At 42.3% G+C, this 22,648-nt stretch overlaps 1 protein-coding gene across 1 annotated transcript in view; it reads right to left on the reverse strand.

Moving 5' to 3' along the window:
- Window positions 1-3,821: 3,821 nt before the first annotated feature.
- The window catches only part of SYBU (syntabulin), a 39,749-nt gene continuing 20,922 nt past the window's right edge, over window positions 3,822-22,648 (reverse strand). The window contains exons 5-8 of the mRNA XM_017806417.1: window positions 10,002-10,104; window positions 7,358-7,561; window positions 6,238-6,387; window positions 3,822-5,092 (exon numbers count right to left, since the gene is read on the reverse strand). Of these exons, the coding sequence (XP_017661906.1) occupies window positions 3,991-5,092; window positions 6,238-6,387; window positions 7,358-7,561; window positions 10,002-10,104 (1,559 nt within the window). The 3' untranslated portion in view covers window positions 3,822-3,990. The remainder of the gene's footprint in view (window positions 5,093-6,237; window positions 6,388-7,357; window positions 7,562-10,001; window positions 10,105-22,648) is intronic.

Here is a 22,648-nt window from a genome sequence, read left to right on the forward strand (position 1 = left end):
TATCTGCTGCCTGTTTAAGGTGACACGTGTTGGAAGCTGCATCTCATTTTTAAAAAAATAGCGCTATTTTTGAGACAATGTAAAGTAGATGCAAATCAATACTATTTATTAAAAATAGCAACAGATGAGCTAGTTAATAAGTTGCAAACAAAACCCCTGAATACATCATGTAAGCACATCTGATTTTTGAGCCTTCAGCCGTTTTAAAAACCTTTGGGTGCTGCCACCTTTCTGCATGTCAGTCCTCCTGCATTGCTTTTCCCTTCTGCTGTTACTGCTTTGCTGTTCTTTTGTCTACTTTCCCATACTTAAGCATAGCTGCTCTAGAGATTCCTCCCATTTCTGCTCTGTGCTGACATGAGGGAGGGCACTGGTCTCAGAGGAAGTCTCTTCCACGGTAACAAGCCATGTGTTGTTATCTGTTTCATCTTTTTTCTGTGCTCTCTCTTCTTTCCTTCTTCCTATATCTTGATTTTTATCCTCAACAAACATGAGAATACTTTTGGTAAACTTATTGTGAAGCTGCTGTGCTGTCTTTTCCATTGGTTTGGTTTCCTTGAGGGATCTGTACACCCACTATGTACACTTGTTTTCTTTCCCTCCTGCTGCCATAGGTTCTTCCTTTTCTCTCACTTTCCACCTTACCCATTCTATGATTCTGTGAAGGGTACAGGTGAATCTCTGGTGGCAAGGGGGTTACTGCTTGAGTCTCAGCTTTCAGCAGCTTAGGGGCATGTTGGGTACCTCTTGAGGTGCATATTAAAGAAAGGCTTTTTTTGTTCCTGGGTTAGAAAGAAAGTGTTTATTGGGATTATAAATAGATGTCCCTTCAGCCTGGGAAGGAACTGACTTGGTTCCTGTGCTATAAGCCTGAATTCAATAACACATCTGCTATTTTACCCTTAACCTGTGTGCTGCGTGTCATCCCCACCTGCACATTTTGAGACAAGACTTCTGGTGTGAACAGGTGTGGGTATGAGCATCTTCTAAACTCAGAAAAAAAGATGGGAGTTTTTATTGAAGTGCTTGGAGGCTGCTGTCCTCTCCTAGCTACTCTGTACAACACCAGCGGGATCCAGGTGAGACATGACTAAGACTAAAGTGTAATATTAGAGGGGAAAAAAATTAGGATGGTGTGTTTTTAACAATTGGCATATCCTCTATAGATTGTGGAACAAAGCCCAGTTTTTCCCTGAAGTCTGGGACTGGAGCATTTATTATGGTACTTTTAGGCCTCTTCTTACAAAGGGCTCCTTAAGCTGTCTACATCCCTGAAGCCGGAGGAGGAAAGGTGGAGGTTTGGATGCGAGCTGAATTTTGGATAGAGATCAGAGCAAGGACTTTTTACCAGGAATGTTGGGAATTCTGTCACCTCTTGCTGAGTGCAGTTAAATGCCTTATGAGAGCTGAGCAGACTGAAAGATATTTAAAGACGGGAAGAAGCTTTGATGTTATGCTGGTGTTAGTCTTATGTCTTAAACAGCGCATTTAAAAACACTTAAAAACATTTAAAAACATTACTGCTAAATGTAGCCTGCCCAAAACATGGTTTGAAATTAGTTTGGCCTATTGACATTTTTAAGTGTAGGTTTGTGCTGCTTTGTTGCCTCTTGCTGCAAATGAAACCCACATAGTTGCAGGTGAATGCATCTCCTAGAACTGAAGATTACTTTTTCCTCTGAATTATGCTCCATTTCACGATCCCTCAAAGTGAAGATCACTTAAACAATAGTGGCAGTAAAAGAGAAGTCCGACATTGTAACATCATGTATAAAATACTGCTCTCTTGGCCTTGCACAGACATACTTCGAAGTAGGAATAATAAGGCATTTTCTGTAATATGTTTCAGTCCCAAGAGGAGATATCTAGGAATTAAAAATTTCCATGGTTGTGTAAAATTTACATTAATCCCTCTAACTATTAATTTTGACTCTAAGTCCATATAATTTAAAAGCTTTTGAAAGTGACCTTTGAGCAGTATCCATTGCAGCAGTGTCACAAGGCAAGCCAGCTGGCTGCAGGCACCCAAGATGGGAGAGCACGGAAGAGGAAGTTACGGCAAAGCAAGCACGATGCTCTCATGTCCATCTCTGTGAACTCTTGGGGACTGACTATTTACATCAAATTATCTGTTAGATTTCTCTTAATTAATGTAATGCTTAATTAAGCCTCTGGAATCTCTGTTGCAAACACATAATAATTCACAACCCAGGCATCACAGGGACATGAAAGGTGCCCAAGTTGCCTGTGTAAGTGTCAGTGCATATCACCCTCTTGAGTGTTGCAAATGCTCCCTGTACATTGGCCAATTAATTATATTACTCCTTTGTGAATTACTCATAACTCCCTTCCCAAAAGCTGCAGAGCAATGTACTTCAGTGTCAGGCTTCACTGGACCCCTTCTGCTCTGGGTTGCACAGGGAAATACTACCCTTGTTTTGCTGAAGGGGAAAACTGGAGGCCAGTGAGGTTTAAATAGCCAGAGGTGGTGTTGAAAGCTTGGCTGGAGTGAGAGAAACCGCACTGTTTCATCTGTTGGGTAGTGTTCCCCTCCTCTGATCTATCCACAGATCTCAGGTTTTGGACATGGAGAATAGTTTGATGGTCACAGTGTGCACACTGAGAGTGCATGACTGTCAGCTGGGTTAAATGAGGCCTCCTGGACCTCCATTAAATGCCAGAAAGACTGATATTGTCCTGGGATTGCCTCAATGAGAAGTTCCAGGTTTCTGGCTGATCGCATTGGGTTAAAGATTAGGTCACATCTGTGAATGCAGCCTCGGGTGGCAGAGGGTGTGGTGTGTGCATCTACAGACCGACTGGAGCCTTTAATGAGCCTGGCTGAGTGCTTACACTTGGAGCTGTACTCAGGTTTCCTCAGTCTAACTGTTTCACTGTTACAGGACCTGATAGAGTACTTCTTCCAGCTCAGGCTGTACCTGACAGCTCAGCTGGGATGGGCTATTTTCTTATATCTTTGCTACAGTAAAACTCTCACACGTTTGACATTTCTATCATGCTTTACTTAATTTTGTGATTATAAAGATAATTTACAATTAAGCAATTAAATAAACAATAAGTTAAAACACAATACATTTATACATAGTATTTCAAAGGGCTCAAAAGACTATCCGGTTCCAATACATTAAGACTTTAAAACAACATTAAGAGTCAAAGTGTATCCACGCCTATACTTACCATTGTAACAAGTGTGAAGACTCCCAACAGTGTACATTTTTGGTTACAGTCCCTGTATACGCACAAGACCAGTGAAATGCTCAAGCAATTGCACAATTGAGAAGAGCACTACACAAGACAGGCACAAACGATGTGCTGGAAGCTGCCTGGGGAATACGGGTTTTACCTCTAAGTGGAATTGACACTTGGGACAACAAATGGAAAGCGCTAGCATGCTTTCAGGAGCACAGGTGTGATACCCTACGGGGAGTGAGTCTCCATGTCACTTACTTAACACTGTAGTTTCACAGATGTTTCAGGTTAGTGCTGTTTAGAGAAATACCCCACCCTTCTCTGGCCATTTGTCCCCGTGCACATCTCACGCCATCCTTGAACCAGTGCAAAGTGCTTGTACATCTGCTGAGTGAAGCATCCAGAGAAAGTGACTGAGCTTAATGCTAACTCAGCAATCGGACATAAGGAGCACTAGCTATAGCTCCTGATTTCCCTGGTCATGTTCACTGTGCAGATGCACTGGCACAAGAAAGACACCAGCATAGGGGAGGGATCCGTGCCTGGGAGCAGGAGGAGTATTTCTGTAAGCAGCAGTACTGTTAAAAACATCTGTTAAAAACATCTTCATCTTTTTTATTTTGAAACAAGGAACATGTTTTTGAAGTGATTTATAGTGCAAATCAAATAGTCAAAAGCAAAATGATGGACTCTGCCAGAATATACAGTAACTTTTTATAATCTATTTCATCCCTCCTTCTCTCTGCCATAGCCAGTTAGTGCCCAGGGACAGAGTAGACTTTAGGTTTTGATATTGAAGGGTGTTCGGCGTAAAGAGTGCAGGGCCACCAGGCAGCAACCACGAAGCAATGCTCCAATATTGTAAATAGGATCTGTTCCTCCTCTCTGAGTACTCAAAGCCCACACAATAGTTGGTACAACAGGGGCTGCTACAGCCAGAAGATCTCCAAGGAGACTGCTGCTCCAGTATCTCCTCTTTATTCCTGTATTGACATACTCAAAGCCTTCATCATCATGAGGTTCTGTAAAATCAAGTTCTTTCATGAAACGATTTTCATTAACTCCGTGCTCCACTTTTCTGCATGGAGACTCCATGGGAGACAAAAGGATGGCAGAATTGGGATCACTTGGAGTTAAGTCCACTATGATACCAGAATCACTGAAGCTTTCAAGAGAAAATTCACCCAATTCCTTCAGTGAAGAAGGTGGGCTTAGAGGGCAGGTATCTTGAGCTCTGAAGATGTTTTGAATGAGCTGCTCCACATCTAGGCTATATGGCACCACGTCAGTCTGGATGGCCTGCTCCACCATCATATTGTTGCTTTTCTCTGCTTCCTGGCAGTAAGTTAGTTTTCCGTCCAGAACGATTTCAAGCATTTCTTTAGTTACAGAAGCACTGAAGTGAGCAGGATCACTCAACTCGGAGGTTGTGGTGGTCAAACTCCCTCCAGATGAGTCAGTCCCATGAGCTCTGTCTTCACTGAGAAGCAGCTCACTGTCTGCCACTTCCTCCAGAGTTTCTTCCTCTGGGATGAGGCTGTCTGGCACAGTGGCACACAATGCTAACGGCTTCCCCTCTGAGTCGCATGTGTATTCCAGGCACTGCTCATCCCTCACAGAGTGGTTTTGAGCAATCTCCATGCTCTGCAGCAAAGATTCCAGTTTCTTGTTTTGAATGTTTATGTCTATGAAGTATTTCTGAATTTTTTTGTCCTTCTCAGCCAAGCTGTTTTTCATGGTTTCAATAACCTGCTTGAGTTGTTTAATTTCACTTCTTGCTTCCTTTAAGGCAAGCTCTGCCTCCACACGATTGCACTCTTCCTCAATCCAGTCTTCCCTCATCCGTCCCAGTTGAGCTTTAAGCTCTTCTATTTCTGTTTCCCTGTAGCAAAATAAAAATGTTGTAACACTTCTGCTGACTGATCAGTTGAAGTCATCATGAGGCTTCATCACACAGGCATGGCTATGCTGCAGAGATGCTCCAAAAAGGAAGGAAATTCCTCCAGGTGCTATTTGCAGCCACCTCTGAGAGAGCCAGGACATGCTGGTTGATTGCTAATCAGTGTCACTGGCCCTGCCACACAACCAACAGCTTTGTGGGCTGTGCCACATCTCAGACATTTTGAGGCACAGGTGGTCACCTCTAGGTCAGGTGTAACCAGTGCAGTGCTTAACATCTCACCTACTGCCTCGCCCTAGAGGAAATGGGAAACAGCTGCCGGGACTCATCCACCATGCCTGCCAGCAGCTTTTCAGGTACAGCCAGAGCCAATGCTGGCCTCAGACAGCCAGGTGGGTCACGGCTGCAGGCATCTGGCTTGCTTTTCCCAGCATGGAGCCAGAGCCTGCTGCAAGCAAGTGGGGTGTGGGGGCCCCTATCTGAGTTGCAGCCCTTGCAGATGCTGAGATGGACCATATGGGATCCTGAGGACTCTGTCTTGGGCCTCCATTCACACTGCCCTTTGTACCCCCTTGGATTGTCTGTGCTGGAGACCCAGTTCTCAGAGTGCAGTTTTTGTTTACACAGTTTTTGTTTACACATCTGTTGCTGTGTAATGCACATTGTCACTTCTTTGTCAACATCCATACAAAAGGTTATTGTTAAAAATTCTGTATATAAGCGACAAAAATACAAGCGGGCACACTGGTTTGAGTGTGAGGGGAACATTCACAGTCATATTTCACTGAGAGAGGCAGAACAGGACACTAAGGCAATATATGCTGGCAGGTAGAAACTGTTCTATGTATAAAAGGCCTCAGTGCTAAATCAGACTTGTAAAAAGTTATCCTTTGAAAATATTAAATTATGAAAGTTCCAAAAAGGGAGAAGAGACAGCTATATTTATAACTGAAGTGCTTGGTATGAAACTTGAAACACCTGAAAACAACCTAATCATAATGATCATATTTCAAATTTCTTAATGGAAACTTTATGTGATCAAGAAATGAGTAAAAACATTCAGGACTCCCACCCCCAAATGTTCCCAAATAAATCTTTCCGACACTGATTTCTGAAGTGAAGTTTACCTTTCTTTAAGTTTGCTCTCAGATTCTTTCAGCTTGGTTTTCAAATGCCGTACTGCCACTTCTTTCTGCTGCAGAGGAGTCAAATACTGCTCTGGATTTTGTGGTTTAATGCTGTGATTGTCACCACAAGAATTGTATCTCCCTGATCGCCTGAAAAAAAACCCAAACAAACCATCACATAACATCACTCCTACAGTTCTTAAGTCTTCGCAGAAAGAAAAACATCCCATTGACTGATAAATGCAAAGCTTGACTCATTTAGGGCTTCTCAGTGTCCATACAAGTGACTCCTCTGGCAAATCAAATTACTTGAATGAACAGCAGATCTGAGGCTATAGCGCAAAATGTACTATATATGTACTTGGCTTCAGTGTCATTACATCAAATAAGACTTTAAAATAACTAGCCATCCCTTCACCCAAAATGGATGGTGTGTCCAAGAGCAGACAGCTCGGCCCCTGGCAAGGGCACCCAGCTGCAGACACAGCCAGGAGAGGCAGCACAAGGAGTTCAGCTCTGTACAGGAGTTAAGAAGCTGAGCACGCTGAAACCTACATTCATCCCATCTAGCTTTAGGTGTGTGTCTGACATGCTTGGCTGTTAAGTTGTCTGATAGAGAGACTGAGGGAAACAGCAGCAGCATGGTGGCAATTTCTTCTCTGCAATACGTGTCACGTGTTCTGGCAGGTATCTGTGCTCTTTCCTGTACAGGAAACTGCACTCCTTAGGGAGGCAGGCTGAATTTTCACCCGAGTGTATCATATTTCCTGTACTACCCCACCCAACTCTCTTCAAAGTGAAAGAACCCTACAGCAAAAGAACCAGTAAATTCTCATGAGAACTGATGACATGAAAACGCATGAAGTAGCCTGCCTTGGAGTGAAAACCAACTGCAAAGGGCTTGGACTTACAGTAAACTTGAATTTTACAGTGGTGAAACAATAAAGCTTTTACATGGTATGGAGCACCAAGTTGACTCTCAAGCCAGCAATAAGAGGAATCACACCTATGCTGAGGAACAAGGTCATCTGCGCAACAACTCCTACAGCTGATCCCACACTACAGTGTAGAGAGGGTAAGTCAGCGCGATGAACACCGGGAGGCTGAAATACAGACTTACCTCATCACTGGGCTGCTGTCGCTTCCTTTGTATGAGCCTGAGTTGCTGCTGCTGGCTGAAGAAGCCCTGTAACTCTGATGGATATTAGCAGGATTCAGATGGGTTTTGCACAGTGTTGACGAAGGGTCCTTTCCATGGGAAGCAGGTGGGCTGGCTCCAGACTTGTAGGATAAGGATCCGTTATTCCGACCATAAGGGCCACGACTGGAAGAGAACCGAAATGGTGAAAGCATTATCCTCATCACAGAACCCATTATATGTCTCATTTTACACACAAAGTTCTCTAAACGCTAAACCAGAGAAATAAGTGAGTGGCCGGAAGGAAATAAAGTCCTGATGTTATCAGACAGAGCATGTTCTTTCACTGACTAGGGTGGTCTCAGTCTGAATTACGTGATCTAGGGAGACCTCAGCCATTTTCACATTTCTCTGTGGACAGCACAGTTCCCAGTGACTCTGTCAGATCGTCCATGTTCTCTGAATGTCCTTTAAGTAATGAGAGGCCTGTGGTCTGGACTAATGCCAAAAGAACCACACTTCAGCTTTCCCTGGCCAGGCCTGTGGAGTGGTGCCTGCATGTGGAGGATTGCTGTAAGGCTGCTTTCATGCTCCTCGGCAAGCAGCCTGAGAGATCACAGCGTGCAGTGAAAACAGATTTTGTTTGGGCCACTGTTCTTTTCTGCCTTTGGCATAGTGGGTGCTTCATCTGTCATGGTCAGCTATTCATTCGCTTAGATATGGTTTGAACTCCACAGAGAGCAGGCTGAAATAGTATTAAAATAGACAGTAGGAAACACAGCCTTTTCTTTCTTTCACCCAGTTTTTCTCATACGTATCTACCTTCCTTTTCCCACTCTTTATTAAATAATCTATCAACTGTGTTTGCTTGAAATGAGTTGGTACCCTCACTGCCTGACAGCTGCCCAAGGGCCGGAGCACTCTGAGGACAGCTTCCTGGGATGCATTACTCTCCTGCCTCCTTGATTTGTCATCCTGCACTACTACACTGCTTCCTTCATTCTCCGTGGAAGTTGTTCTTCTAAATGGTAATTAAAGGGCAGGTTAAAAAAAAAACCACAACAAAACCCCTAAAACAAAAACAAAAAAACCCACAAACCAGAAAAAGTTAAATCCATTCAGCGAAAGAGAAGACTTCAACATAAAAATTTAAATACCACAGAACTATGAAGCAACATCTCTTCTTTAAATTGTTTCACTTGGTTTCCTTCCTTCTCTGAAATGGAACAGTTTATAAGGAACAGATGGTTGAGTGGCTGCTGTGAACCTTCATCACACTGCTGTGGTTTGGGTGATTTTATAATTATTTTACTATGAAATGCAGGACTGTGGTTTGTGACAACACTGAAATGTTTCACAGTGAGTTAAGTCAAACAGTTAAAAAAAAACATATTGCAAAGGAGATATCTCTTTCTACTTAATACAGTGTATCATCAACTCTGGTGTGCAGCAGAACTTGCACAGGCTGCTTAACACAGCAATGTATCTGAAGGAGCCTTATTAGAGAGGACTTCTGTCCAATGAAGTAGGTCAGTATGCTCTAATTTAAAGTTATATTAAAATGCAAAGTAGTACATGAAATGATACATAATCTTAGTGAAAGTAAGGTGATTAATCTTACTGAGGTAAGGTGATTTTAGGGCTTCAGATTATACTTAGTACCATTTTTTTCCCATAGCCAGTAACTTTACTTATTAGATGTAATCTAGAGAGAGCGTAAGTAATGTTTATTTTTCTAGCAGTCTCATGATACAGATAGGAAACCACTCATTAAGCATCATTCTGACAATCTCTGTATGCTGGGGCACATTGCAACCATGAAGACGTCTGTGGGACTCAAGCATACGGGTATCCCGCTGCCGGTCCCAGGCTGCCTGCCAGCTCTTTCACAAAGGGCAGGAAACCAGTCCTGTCAATTTGAACTCTTTCCTCCTACTCCACAAAATATAACCAGCAGGGATTGCGGGGGCAGAACACAATGTGTGCTGCTCCATCCCAATGCCCCTGTATTCGCAAGCTGTCTGAATTTGCCATTCACACACGACAGGGAGAAATCTTACAGAAATCTTTCATGAAAGGTTCATTTAGAAACATGATTTAAAAAAAAAAGAATTGCATACAGTTGTGGTTATCTAAAGGTTGGGCAAGGGTATTTCAGAAAAAAACCCCAACAACCCAACAAAAAACCATCAAAGGCAATATTGTCTACTTCTTCCTAAAAAAAATGAGATCATGATCTCAAGGGTGTATGCCAAGCTGATAATTTATGGCAGAGATAAAACAAAGTGATAAGACCAAAAGGTTTAGATTAACTGGCTACAAGTACTGCTGTTAACTAACATAAACCCAGTTGCTCTCTCCTCTACTGCAGCCAATGCCTTCTCTTCCTTACCTAGTTGTATCTCCTATACTTGTTTTGAATACACAAAAAACCCCCAGTAGTCAGCTGATCTGGCATATGGACAATTTTTGTGCACCAAACACAGAATTCTCCTTTCTTATTTCACAGTTCTCATCAGTGTGCTACCCAAGAGCCTAGTCCTACCCTGACTGTTTTAAAATGCAAGACCTTACACAGTAGTCTATCTTCATACTGGCAATATTCAGTAAAAATTGCTTTGCTTACTTGCGAGAAAAAGAAGATCTTTTGCTTCCAGCAGCAGACATATGGACTTCAGGTGCTGAAATACTGCCCGTGCTGCTTGAAGAGCTAAAATCAGCTTCACTGCCTGGAAAGGAAAAGGGAAGAGTAAAAACATGATGGAAATTATAACTCAGATTGTTTTCAAAATAACAGTGAATCACAAGCATCCTTCCTTTGTCTGTTCTGGGTGAATTTCAGAAGTTGCATGGATTTTCAAACATCCCTGAGGACAAGCACTGGATTTGTTCCAGATTTTCAGTATTTCTTCAGAACTGACACTTCAACAAGAACAGAAGAAACATTTGGACACAAAACCCTCACGCTACAGAAGCCATTTTAGGACTTGGATAGGAACACTTGTTGTGACAACCTGTTTGTTTTCTCGCAGCCATCAATAGAAGAATGAGGCTGTTCACGTGGTTCCTTAAGGAGCACAGTGATTATAAACACACAATTGTAACTGGATATTTCTCATGCTTTAAACCATACAGAAACACTGCTTCCTGCTTCTATTTTGGTTTCTGAGATGACATACACATACATGTATATAAGTATAGATGAGCATAGGCTAACAGGGTATTCATATATGTATGTATACACACGTGCAGGTTTCATGTAGTGCAGAAGCATAGTGAGGCAGTTCTAATAACTTTAAAATAATCCAAAACCACATGTAGCTCTCAAGTCCTTCTCAGTTACTAAGTCATCTTTCTGATGACTGATTTTCTATGCATCACGGTTTTTATTTCCCAAGCTCTGGCATGTACAAGGAAAACTGCTCTCATTTTGCTAAGGTCAGTAGTAGGTAGATATACTAAGAAAGTCTTACTCTCTGGAGAAAAAAAACAACACCTCAAAGTTAGAAATTTTTTCCAGTCTGTCACTCAAATGGCAAATGTCCTAAGCCATACCCCAGTCTCTTGCTGTAGAGCCACAATAGTGAATGGTGACTTCAGCCGAAGGGATGGAAATAACTTTCCAACATCCTTTAAGCAAATAATCAGGAGGAGCATCTCTCACCTGCGAATTTCTGGGTGCTGTCCCATGCACAAATATCCCCAGACAGCAGCTGCAAACTTACCATTTTTGCTGTCTTTTCCATATAGGGGAGATATAGCTGCAGCTACCACCATCCCCACTGTGGCAGACGGACCTTCAAGTGCTCAATTTCTCTTAAATTCTTCGCAGAGCTGATGGTGATGGGCGCATCTTGCACCCCAGAATACCTGAGACTGGGAAAAGGCCTTCAGAGCCTGGCTTCACAGCCTTAAAGAGGCTGAGACAGCCAGCAACCATGCTTACCATCTGGCAACACTTAGCAACTGGCCCTAGGATCAGGCATGTTTGGATTTAACCCAATACTTTCCCTACCTCATCAGGTCCAAGACCAGCCCCCACTTCTCTGTGCCTCTTCATCAGCCCAGCCCAGAATATTCCTCAGCCCAATTTCAAAGTGCTCAGATGCAAAGCTTATCTCTTCAAAAGGGGATCCTGGGGACCCAGCTCTACCACCTCTAACCAGCTCTGTGTTCAGTACAACACCCCTGGTAATCAGACCCAAATCATCACAGCTGTAACCAAATCAGAGCTGAGTACAAATTTGCAAGAGGAGGGAGAGTAGCAAAGCCACTTGGTTTCACAGGGTATTTATATCATGTCTACAGATGCAGACATGATATTGATTGATGCATCATTTTGCCCCCCCCTCTCCTTGGGGGGGGCAAAATGATCATGATGTCCAAAGCTGCAACAGAGTTTTCCTGATAAACAAAACATTCCCATCTACAAGACTAAAGTACACTTCAAATAATATCTCAGTACCACACTACACCCCAAACTACTTTTCCAAACAAGGCCTGAGCAGGTAAACATGTCACATGGATGTCATACCTCTGGAGTTTAGGTCCCCAAAACATTCCTGCGCTTGCAAGACACCAGTAGCTTTCCCAAGGCAAGTCCTGGCTGCAGCACAGAGAGCAGGAGCCCCAGTCAAGGCTCATCTCTGGGTAAGTAGATCACATCATAATCAGATCTCGCTATCGAAAGCATTTCAAGGTAGCAAGGCTTAACAGTTGCCTCTCCCTGACCTGCCTGGCTTGGAGCACCAAGAGCTGCAGAAGCTGGCACAGCTGATAAGAGCCATCGGAGCCTGAAAACACAACCACACCAACAGCAGAGCTTTCGGAAAGACTGAGCTGCATCTGAGACCAGGAACTGTGTCTGCAAAGCACAAACTAACCTTTCTAGCCCCAGTTCTAATAACAGCTACACACAAGCTTAACACTTAGCATAAGAGACTACTTATGTTTAAAATTAGACATGTGGCTATTTATAGGATCTTTGAGAACATTTTATAAGTTAAAGGGGTCACTGCTAGTAATGATTCCAAGTGTGTAAGTGATGTTCAAGCCAATTTTGTGTGTATCAGTGCTTGACAGCAATGCTATTAGGAGTCTTTAAAAAACATTTTCTCTCATTTGGTAGACATCTCTAAGCAAAACAACACAGCGTCTGTCCATAAAATGTCAATTGCAACATATTCTCCTGGGTAACTTCTGTCTAACAAATATTTTAACAAAAAGGTGAAACTCCTTGTCTAACAGCAATGTGAGCAGGAGCTGAACATGACCTCTCGTTCTCCTAACGCCATTCTCCAGGCTGAGACCTCCCTAAGGATGCCTGTTGACTATATTTGTTACTGACAATGCGATTGCAAAAGCCCCAGAACAGCCCACTAATTCAGCATTAGCCATGAAAGAGACTGACATTTCTCAAAACCACATTGCTTTTTCCTAACTGGCCAGAACACTTGTTTAACTCTGATCGGAGACTTTCCTGCTAAGGTCTTACTAACCCTTTCCTGCAAAAGATGCTACAGATCGAGTCACCAGCTTCGACGGTGTCTCCTTTGGAATTCATTCATACATATTCTTCCGTGCTGCAGCCACCAGTGTCACAGCGCACAGAGCCTGCCGGCAGTCGAGCCAGCCCGGGATGCGATGCTGGGAAGCTCCTCGCTCCGGCCTCCCCCGCCTGGCAGCGGGCTCCGAGCAGCAGCACGCCCACGCCATGGCAGTGGAGCTGTGTACTGCGCTGTGCAATGGGAGGGACAACACAAGGATGGCCAACAAAGTACCGTCACATTTTCCAGGATTGCTGCTTGCCGGGAATGAGTATCTGAGAAGCAGGAATGAAATCTTGTAGTGTCTAGTGCTGTCCCTGCACTTTATTGCCCCATGGGCAGTGGTCCAGAGCTAAGAGTGCGCTTCAGGCAGCATCACGCCTTGTGCTGCCTTTTCGTCTCCTCCTGCCCTGACGGAATCACGACAGTCACCGAGCTCAGCTGACACGGAGGGAGAAGAAGGGAGCTGTGACGAGGCGTGCGGGCAGCGCGGGCCGGCACAGCCCAGGCAGAGGCAGGGAGGGTGATGATGGTCCTGCAGCCGTGTGTGCTCATCTGCGACCACAGCTCAGGGAGCTAATGCTGTCCTGCCGCAGCACAGGAATCCACGGGGAAACCTACTACGAATGCCTCCAGGGCAAATTTCCCCCTTGCATGTGATGCAATTACAGATTTCGGGGCGGGATGGAGGAGATGGAGAAAGCTCCTTGTGCAAGGGCCAGTACGCCTCCAGCTGGCACTACTGCGTGTTTATCCCACTGGTGCAGGGCAGCCACCACGCCTACGTTTTGGGTGTAGAAAAGCCTCACCTTTAACTCTACCCTCTGCACTGCCTCAGCCATAGTGCAAGGACAACGACACAGTACAGTGACTGTATCGCACACTGCATTCACAGCTTTTACAGGTAGAACAGATTAGGTACATCAGGCTTACCAGGACAGTATGCTAGCACAAAAATACCATGTCAAATATGTATATATGTATATAGACACAGTATATACCCTTCTTACACAAGATCACACAATAACCTCACATGAACTCCTGGAGTATGGCATCCCAGTCTTCTATTTCTAGCCATTACAGATGCTTGGAGACTTTGTTGTATGGTCTTCTGGCCACAAAATCTTAAAATTTTGCATTTAATGTTTTTCCTTCTGTAAGAATAAAGTTCAGACTTTCTTGTGTGCCTTTTGTTGCCCATTTGCCATCAAAATACTAGATTAAAATAAGGTAAAAAGGAAAAAATTCAAGCAATATCTGTGACAGGAACACTGACAGCTCATCAGCAGAACTGGACTCCCCAAACTCAGAATGCATATGGGCTTATTAAAATTTTGGTTTTTGTGTATGTCTTTCCTATTTGCAACTTCACCATTGCTTCATAGCTGCCAAAGTATATAAACCACAAAGCTTATCTATTTCTGACTCCATAACATGACCTCTTTATAGGTATATCTGTCTTGAAGCAGGTTTTGCATATAGTCAGTGAAACAGAGCTGTAAATAAAACAGTGCTGACAGAGACAGCTTGTCCTCAAAATGTAAAGCACTTAAATTTGCTGAACCTTCTTGCCTTCATAAGCACCTTGTTATACAGCAAAGAGACCAGAATAAGCAAACATTTTCACCACTTTGGTGCAGCTACTAGAGGAACAGGTGGCATGCTGTCTCCCTAGAGAGCTTTATTTAGAGACCCCAGGGACAGAATTTGGGCCTGATTGCATAAAAAAATTCCCAGAAAAATCATTAGAAGCAGCTGAAAAAGTAGAAAGAATTCAGTTGTAATATCTGCTACTGAAAAGACTTGTATTTGTAAGAGATTTGGTTTAATTTATCTTGAGATATTTAACTTGCAGCTACATGTCTAGCTCCAACATTTTACAGCATAAGCAGTATATATCCAGGAAACATTAACACTGCTTTTATTTTTCTATTTAATATGGAGTTGTTCCTGCAAGATTGATTTTGCACGCCACAAACAATCTAGTAAAGAAAGCCACATGCATTGACGGATGTAAGAAAAAGAAGCTGCAAAGAAGTGATGAAGTCTTGCTTTAGCATTTCAGGCTTTTCTTCAGATGAAACCCTTAAAAATGATCCATTTCGAAGGCAAGGTCTCCTAGTGGGAAATGCACTGAATTCACACTGTCAAGACCATAGAAGGGTTCCAGTCCCTGGCCTTTGACTTAGTACTTATTTTACTTCTATATATGAGGCTCTTATCTTGGATTTAACTATTTTATTTCACACCAAACAGTAACTGGGTAAAACTAGATGTAACCTTGGGAGCAAGGAACAGGACACAGCTCTCCTCCATGTGGACTGCTCTAATCTTTGGGTGGCAGAAGCTGCTCCCCCACACTCTGCCTCTGCCTCTATGTGTTTTCCACTATAATGAGGTCCAGAGTCAGGGGAAGAAGCTGAGGATGCCCAGTAGGTCACATTGGAGGGCACTGAACACAGATCTTTTCCTCAAGTTCTAACTGCTCAGCTCTGGCACAACACAGCTGGAAAAGAGGCAATCAGACGGGATGTGAGGCATAGCTCTTGGTTGGCTCTCTATAAATTGTTCAAACCTTCTGCGTGAGGAGATCCAAGAGCAGACAGAAGACTTTAGGGAAGGACTGCTACAAAGATCCTGCTTCCTCGTGTTTGAATCTAAATGTGCTTTTAAAAATTATTATTTATCTTGATTTTTGCTCATCTTTCTTGCTTATGCTTCTTCCTTTGGAAGGATTGTTATCAAATAATTAAAATTTATCCCATTAAGCAGTTTTCTGATCTCATCTAAGTACTATAGTTTTGGTAGTAATCTGAACCACACTAATGCAAATTATAAGCGCTGCAGATCTCAACATGAATACAGAATGTGATTTAGTATGCTGTGAAACCACAATCAATCAAGCTCTTCTCTCAAAACACAGTCACTACAAACTAATTACTGATATTGGCTGAGAGCCATCATGCATATTCTGCATATCACTATGATCTGGGCTTGTGTTTTTCCTAATTGTTTTTAATTCATGGATTTGTAGAGCAGCCACAAGTGGATGTTGTAACAGACAAAGAGCATTACAAGTTGGAGTTTTTTGATGCTTTATGTATCTAAAGGAGATTCTTCATATAGAAATCAACCTCACCTAATTATTTTTTTCATGCTTCTATATGCAGTTTGACCCATTCCAACACCACCTTAAAAATGGCTCCCATAAATTTACTCTTCTCAGCCTGAATGACCTTTGTTAGGGGGAACATATGCTCATGGAGCAGAAGGGAACAATCTGGAGAACTTATCTTCATGTTCAAACAAAAAGGTTCTTTGTTATCAGAGGTGGAAGGATGCTGCTTTCCTATACCAACCTCAATACAAACATTGAGACTGGAGATTCAAAAAGTATAGTGAGAGTTGTATAACATGACACTCAACTTGCATTCAACAGTTTTATAAAATATATTTCTAAATCCACCTAAGGACAAGTATTTTTTATAAGCAAGCATGTAGTATCACCTTGGGAGATTTTTTTTATGTACCTGGCAGTACTATTTGGTCTGTTTGAAGGGAAATGGATCGGTTGGTCAGAAGTATTTTTAGAAACTGGAAAATATCATCTCTGGCAGGGATGACTTAGCAGTACACAGAAAGGCAGAAAAGTCCATCACAGACTGGGAAAAGATCCCAGCCCTCCCATCACATGGGTGGCAGAAGTTTAGCAAAGGGCTTTCAGAGGCCCCTTCAACACACATCCTAAATCTGGTTCCCATGCATAAGGAGGAGAGAAGCTGTCTGGGGCACAGCAATGAGCTGCAGAGGCACACGTGCACAGCATACATGCAAATGCATGTAATCACATGCTAAACCCAATTCAACTGAAAACTTTTGCACAGTCACCCTTAATACAAGACATATGGCTTTCATTATAATGTGCATAAAACATTTTAAATCAGTTTGACATGTTTTCAACAGGCAAGAAAAAACCTCTGGAAGGATAAATATATCTGGGAGGTAACTGACTAAACAACCCTGCAGTCTCAGAACGAAAAGCAAAATTTGTCATAAGCTAATCAAATATTTACTGATTATAAAAAACTATTAAAGTTCAAGTGTCATCTATAGAAAAGAACAGTAAAACCTAACCCAGTATATTGACTGGTTGCCTAAATTATCTTTTTTACAGTAACAAAGCCAAGGTAGGTCTGAAGGCAATGCATTTCAAGATATGACTGCTGTTATTTGCTGCTTTTTCCCCCCCAACAGCACTCTTACTGTTAAGAAGCACAAATGACAGACAAGAAGTCTGTGCTTTTTCAGCTTATTAATCCTTGTGGGTTTGTGGTCAAACTGTATTCCACCAGCTCTAGCAAACAGTCAGCCTGCCCAGATTTCAAAAGTCAACAGCTTCCTATTATTTACAGAATTTCAGAAGGGTAGAACACAGACCTGTAATGAAGTGCTTCAGCATGGAAACAAGACAAGGCTTGTAATATTAATAAAATATGAAACAAGTTTGCCAGAATTTTCTTTTCTTTTAAATACATTTTATGTAACGGTATATCTAAGATACACTGTTAGAAAGTACATTTACTATTTAGTTATGTCACATTAAAGGCTCCTTGGGGAAGTGATGTTCACCTTGCAGTGGCTAGAGACTGGATGTATGAAAGGAGGCCAGGTCTCCAGCTCCCAGAGGAATTGTGGAAGTGGCACTGCCATCTCAACTCAGAAACAAAACCCACCAGTCTCAATCAACAAAGCTTCTCAGCTCTGCTAAACTCTTGTTTCTGGGCATGCCTAGAAACAGGTCAGCTTTAAAAGTGCTGAACAGTTTGGTGCCTCTTTCTAAAGACCAGGGTGGGTGTTTCACACTACATCACATAAATCAGGTTCCACACAAAACAAGTTCAAGGAAAGCTCTTTTATGCTGCCTGCTTTGCTGGGGAAAGAAAGGATCCACCTGGGATTTTTAGAGACAGGTTTAGCTTTGAAATAAAGGAGGAGGCTGCACGTCATCTCCCCATCACACCTCCAGGAACTGCATCCAGCAATAAGAACTTGATAAAGTCGTTTCAGCTTATCATGCCCTTCTTCTCCAGCTGCTCAGTAAAACCACTCAGTTTGGAATGCATGTCTTCATTAACCCTCCTACATGGGTGATATCCATTTCCCACAGCTCCCACCTCCATCAGGAGAGGCCCACTCAACCCTGCACACAACACATCTGAGAGAACAAAGCTGTGCCATCTAAAGTTTTGGAATGAGTTGGACAATCTCTTTCTAGTTCTTCTTCTGGCTGCTGGGTTTTATTTATGATTATTAACTGTGGTTTCTTTACTGGAACAGGGCCCGGACATGCCTTTTTTCTTTCTCGTAGGTTCTTCCCAAGCTCAGAATCATTAACTTCAAGTGAGAACCAAAAGAGAGTGAAGATATCTAAACCATGGCTTCGTCAGGATTTAGATTATCTAGGTACATAAAAGCAAGAGAAATACCACTGCTTAAACCAGCCAAGAGTTCAAAATTATGAATATCTGCAAAGACCTAGTAAGTTGTTTATGATTGACCTTCCACTTTGGAGCCCAATCACCACCTACTCACACGATGTCTTTATAGCACAGTGAAATCATATAAGTGAGATTTGCATGACTAAAGACATTCCCTTAGCTTTCCATGCCTATGTATAAATACAGATATACAAACACAAGGAATATATAGGCTAATTCTCTCAATATTGCTCAAAAAGTATTTAAAGTAATGACTCTGAGGGAAACGAATATTTTAGGTAGTAATCTGGTCACAACAAAACAAAGATCTGAGAACACTGAAACTATTTGAAGTCAAACATGCGCAGAAAATGGAAAACCACTACTTTCTGTTTGAAATGATGCTTTAATTATAAAACTAAGAAATTTCTTTATTCTTTTAAAAAGGCAATAAAAACATAAAAAAACCTCCCCAAAAATTCAAAATATTTTAGATTGAATATGGTCTTTGTTCAGTCTGAAATGAAGATTTTCTTCAATGTTTTGATTTGGCAGCAACCCTCAAATCAGTTATTTACATGGCTCCTCTTTGAACATAGTAAGATATCAGACAAAAAAGCAATAGGGAATGTAAGGGAAAATAGAAAAGGAAATAATCTATCAATTCTTGAGTAAACATTGCTCAGAAAACAGTTTAAATCCCAGGATTCTCATTAAAAAGGCATTAATGACATGGAGGAATTCCAAAAAAGGTCAACAATAATGATAACAGGATTACAGGGCACTGTTTATGAAGAGAGATTAAGAGAATGCAATTTGTGCATTCTAAGATAAAAATGAACACTGGCAACATGGTATATCATGGAAGGAGGAATGCAGCAAGAAAACTGTAACAAAAACTGTGTAACAGCAACACAGGCTTCTGGCTGCAATACATGTTATTTTGTGAAAAATTACTTGAAATAAAAAGTGATGGTGAGTGGGAGTTGTGCATAGTAAAAAGTATCTGGAGTAGGTTCAGAATACTTTAACTGGAGAATCAGGAAGCTATTTTAAACATTGGCATAAATAATACAGATTGTAATTTAAAAGCAGAGCACAAAAAACCTCTCCTAAGGGAAGATACATAATGGCTTCTTTTGTATGCACAGTATTTCTTTCCGTGGAGGTGAAGTGGGCTGAAACCCACAGAAAACAGCCAGAAGGAGCAGAAAAATCACTACAGTAAATATAGAAATTGCAAAGCATGTTCTAGCTTGACCTTACACACATTTTAAAATAAATACTTAAGAGTGTGAATAGGATTGGTTTCTCCATTTTGGCTCATATTCTACTCTGGATTAGCAGAAGAGGAAAAAAAACAATGAAAAACGAAACCTGCTTGACCACACAAAAAGGTTTTTTTCTAATACTAAAGATCACAGCTATTGCCATGTTCCATACCTCCTTCAAGCCTGACCTCTAAACCCCTGGGTTCTTCTTATGCCAGGCTCTCAGCTGCCTCTTCCTGATGCAGGAGCACATCCCCACAAGCCCCATGAGACCTTAATCTCTACCAAAAGGCATTTGGATCTAAAAGATGTATTGTCTGGCAGGGATCTCATCCTGTGCAGCATCCCAGGCATTCCCTGCAGAAGTCCCATATCCACATCCCCTACTCACTCTGATTTGCAGTTAGAGCCGTGGCTCTCTCCTGGACCAAGTGCCAGGCTAAGCTCGAGGCTGCGGGCATCCTCAGGCAAGAATCTCCCTTTAACAGTGGCTGTCCCACTTTCTGTATGTCTGGAGCAGTATCAGGACGATTAATGGGCCAGGGAGGAAGAGACAAAGGAGTTACGGTGTGCCTGCTGGGAACTCGGCTTCAAACCACCAGTAAAAAAGTAACTAAATTAAAATGGAGCAGCTTCCCTGGGAGCAGACACCCTGCATCCCCTTAGCCTGCCCAGCAGTCCTGTATTAGGGCACTCCTCTTCTTTGTGCTAAAGCCCATCCCCAAAAAGACACACAAGTCTAAATATAAGTTTCTTTTTCCTTTACTGAACTAAGTAACAGGGACCTTCTCTAATTTATTCATTTATTTTTATTTTGTAACAAAGGAGTTATTATGTAACTGCAGAATATTTGTGTCCAAGACCCTGAATTGCAGGTGGCCTGTGCCACCAGCCCACATCTGGGCAGGTCACCATGTAGGACAGGTAAGATTCAGGCTTTCACCTTTTACTTGCCAATTCCTCCTCTGCAACATGCTGGCTTCCTTTTCGGATCCTCTGTTTTTGCTGAGACATCTGGGCACTTGCTGCAGCCTACGAGTTTTCTGAACAAAAAGAGAGATATGCCTAGAGAGGCCACAGCCCAACCACTAATTACCTATGTCTCTACTAAGCACCATCCAAAATAATTTTTCAGAAGGGGGTGGATTATAAAATTTGTGACACAGAATTAAAATATTGTTTTTCCATGCCACTTTAACAGGAAATGGCAGTTAAATACTATAAAACGCTTCAAAGTCAAATCATTACTTGTAGCTGTTATTTTGCTTATTCATGTTTGAAGTAAACATTTAGCTATTTGAACATGTTTTCCACATCAATTCAAGCAAATTTGTTCAAATTCAAAGTTTAAATTGACAATATATATGAATACAAACTAAAAAAGTAGTACTATGCTAATAATTTTAACCTACCTTTCTAAGCGTCTTTTGCTGAAAATATTTGTAGTCTTGTTATATTCCAGTATTATCTTTCAGAAGTTACTGAGTGCTTGTTTCACTTCAGTGCCATTTAGTTAGCTTATGCCCTAAAAATACTTTATTCCTGTGAATCCATAGTGCAAAATGAGATACAGAATCTCCCTGTGCAGTGCTAGGCAGCTTGGGTAGCAGTCCTCAGAAACAGAACAAACAGAGTGCCTAAGGTTATCGGGGATGAACAGAAGAGGAAAGGGCATCTAATTAGACCTATTTGAAGATCCATGTATGATCTTCAAGCACAAACTTTCTCCCACAACCGAATATCTAAGAATGACTTTCCTTTCCATTAAAAAAAAAAAACAAAAGAAAGAAAGAACTAAGGAGAACTAAAAGCCACAGAGACTGTGCCTGCCTTCAATAAAGGCTAACAGCAGAATTGTCAGAGATGTGATGAGAACATGGGAGATAGGGGTAGGATTCACCTGACTAAATGTGGATGTCTCCAGTGTAGACACTCATGTCCAAGCCAACCTTGGTCCTATTTTTAGTCAACAGAAAGTTAGTCACCATAACCAGTGAATCCTGAAGTAAATGCTTAAATATTTGGCCAGAAAGACCATGCACCAGATTCACTGGTTTCATTTGTTCTACCTCCTTTAAAACACAATAGGACCTTAGTGCACTCATGCAGGAAGAGATAATTATCACTACATTAGAGATTGGGAATTGAGGTCAGATAAATTACAGGCCATCTCTGCTCTATTCAGCTTGGCTAAAGACCGTGAATTCACATCTTCCTCACCTCCAAAACAGTTCATGTAACCCCCAGAAGGGAAATGGCGGATTCAACTCTTAAAGCTGTTCCGTGTCATTTGAGCAATGGGACCAGTCACTTGGACCAGAGAGTCAGCCCCCATCGACAGCCCACAGCTCCTGAAGGTTGTCTAAGGAGATTTGTACATTCAAATTTCACCTCTTCTGAATCACAAAAGCCAAGAGATTTATGCCAGGCAGAGAAGCTCCAATGGGATCTACTGGCTGCACCGTGTCTGTTGACCCAACTAGAAGGAAATATTCAAAACTGCCATGAGGACCCAGACATTCTTAAGTATGCTGGGGAGGCTGGGCTTTGCAAATGGCAGACCCCCAGCAGCACCTCCCCCACCGCCATCCCCCAGACCTCACAGGCTGGCCACCTTCCAGACCTCACAGCACTGACTGCTACAGTCACCAAATCTCCACAGGGTGACACCCCTCTGGGCTCAACTCCAGGACAAAAGCTATGAGGACGGGATGGGCTTGAACTGAGACACAGCATCCTTGCTCCTGGAGGATGAGATATGCATGTGCCTCCCCTCAGAGCACAGCCTGGTCCTCTGGGACCTGTGGAACCAAGGTCTTAATAACTCCCTGTGCTGGCAGGTCAGGTAAGCAAATCTACACAGCACCATAGCAACAGACGTGAAATTAAAGCAGCTCCCACCAGTAAAACATGCAGGAGGGCTCAGTGCATACAGAAACATTTTTGTTTAGAAAAATCAGCAGTAGCTATTTTTTGTGG

Source organism: Lepidothrix coronata, unplaced genomic scaffold (assembly GCF_001604755.1).
Source record: "Lepidothrix coronata isolate B3197 unplaced genomic scaffold, Lepidothrix_coronata-1.0 Scaffold15, whole genome shotgun sequence".
Lineage (NCBI taxonomy): Eukaryota > Metazoa > Chordata > Aves > Passeriformes > Pipridae > Lepidothrix > Lepidothrix coronata.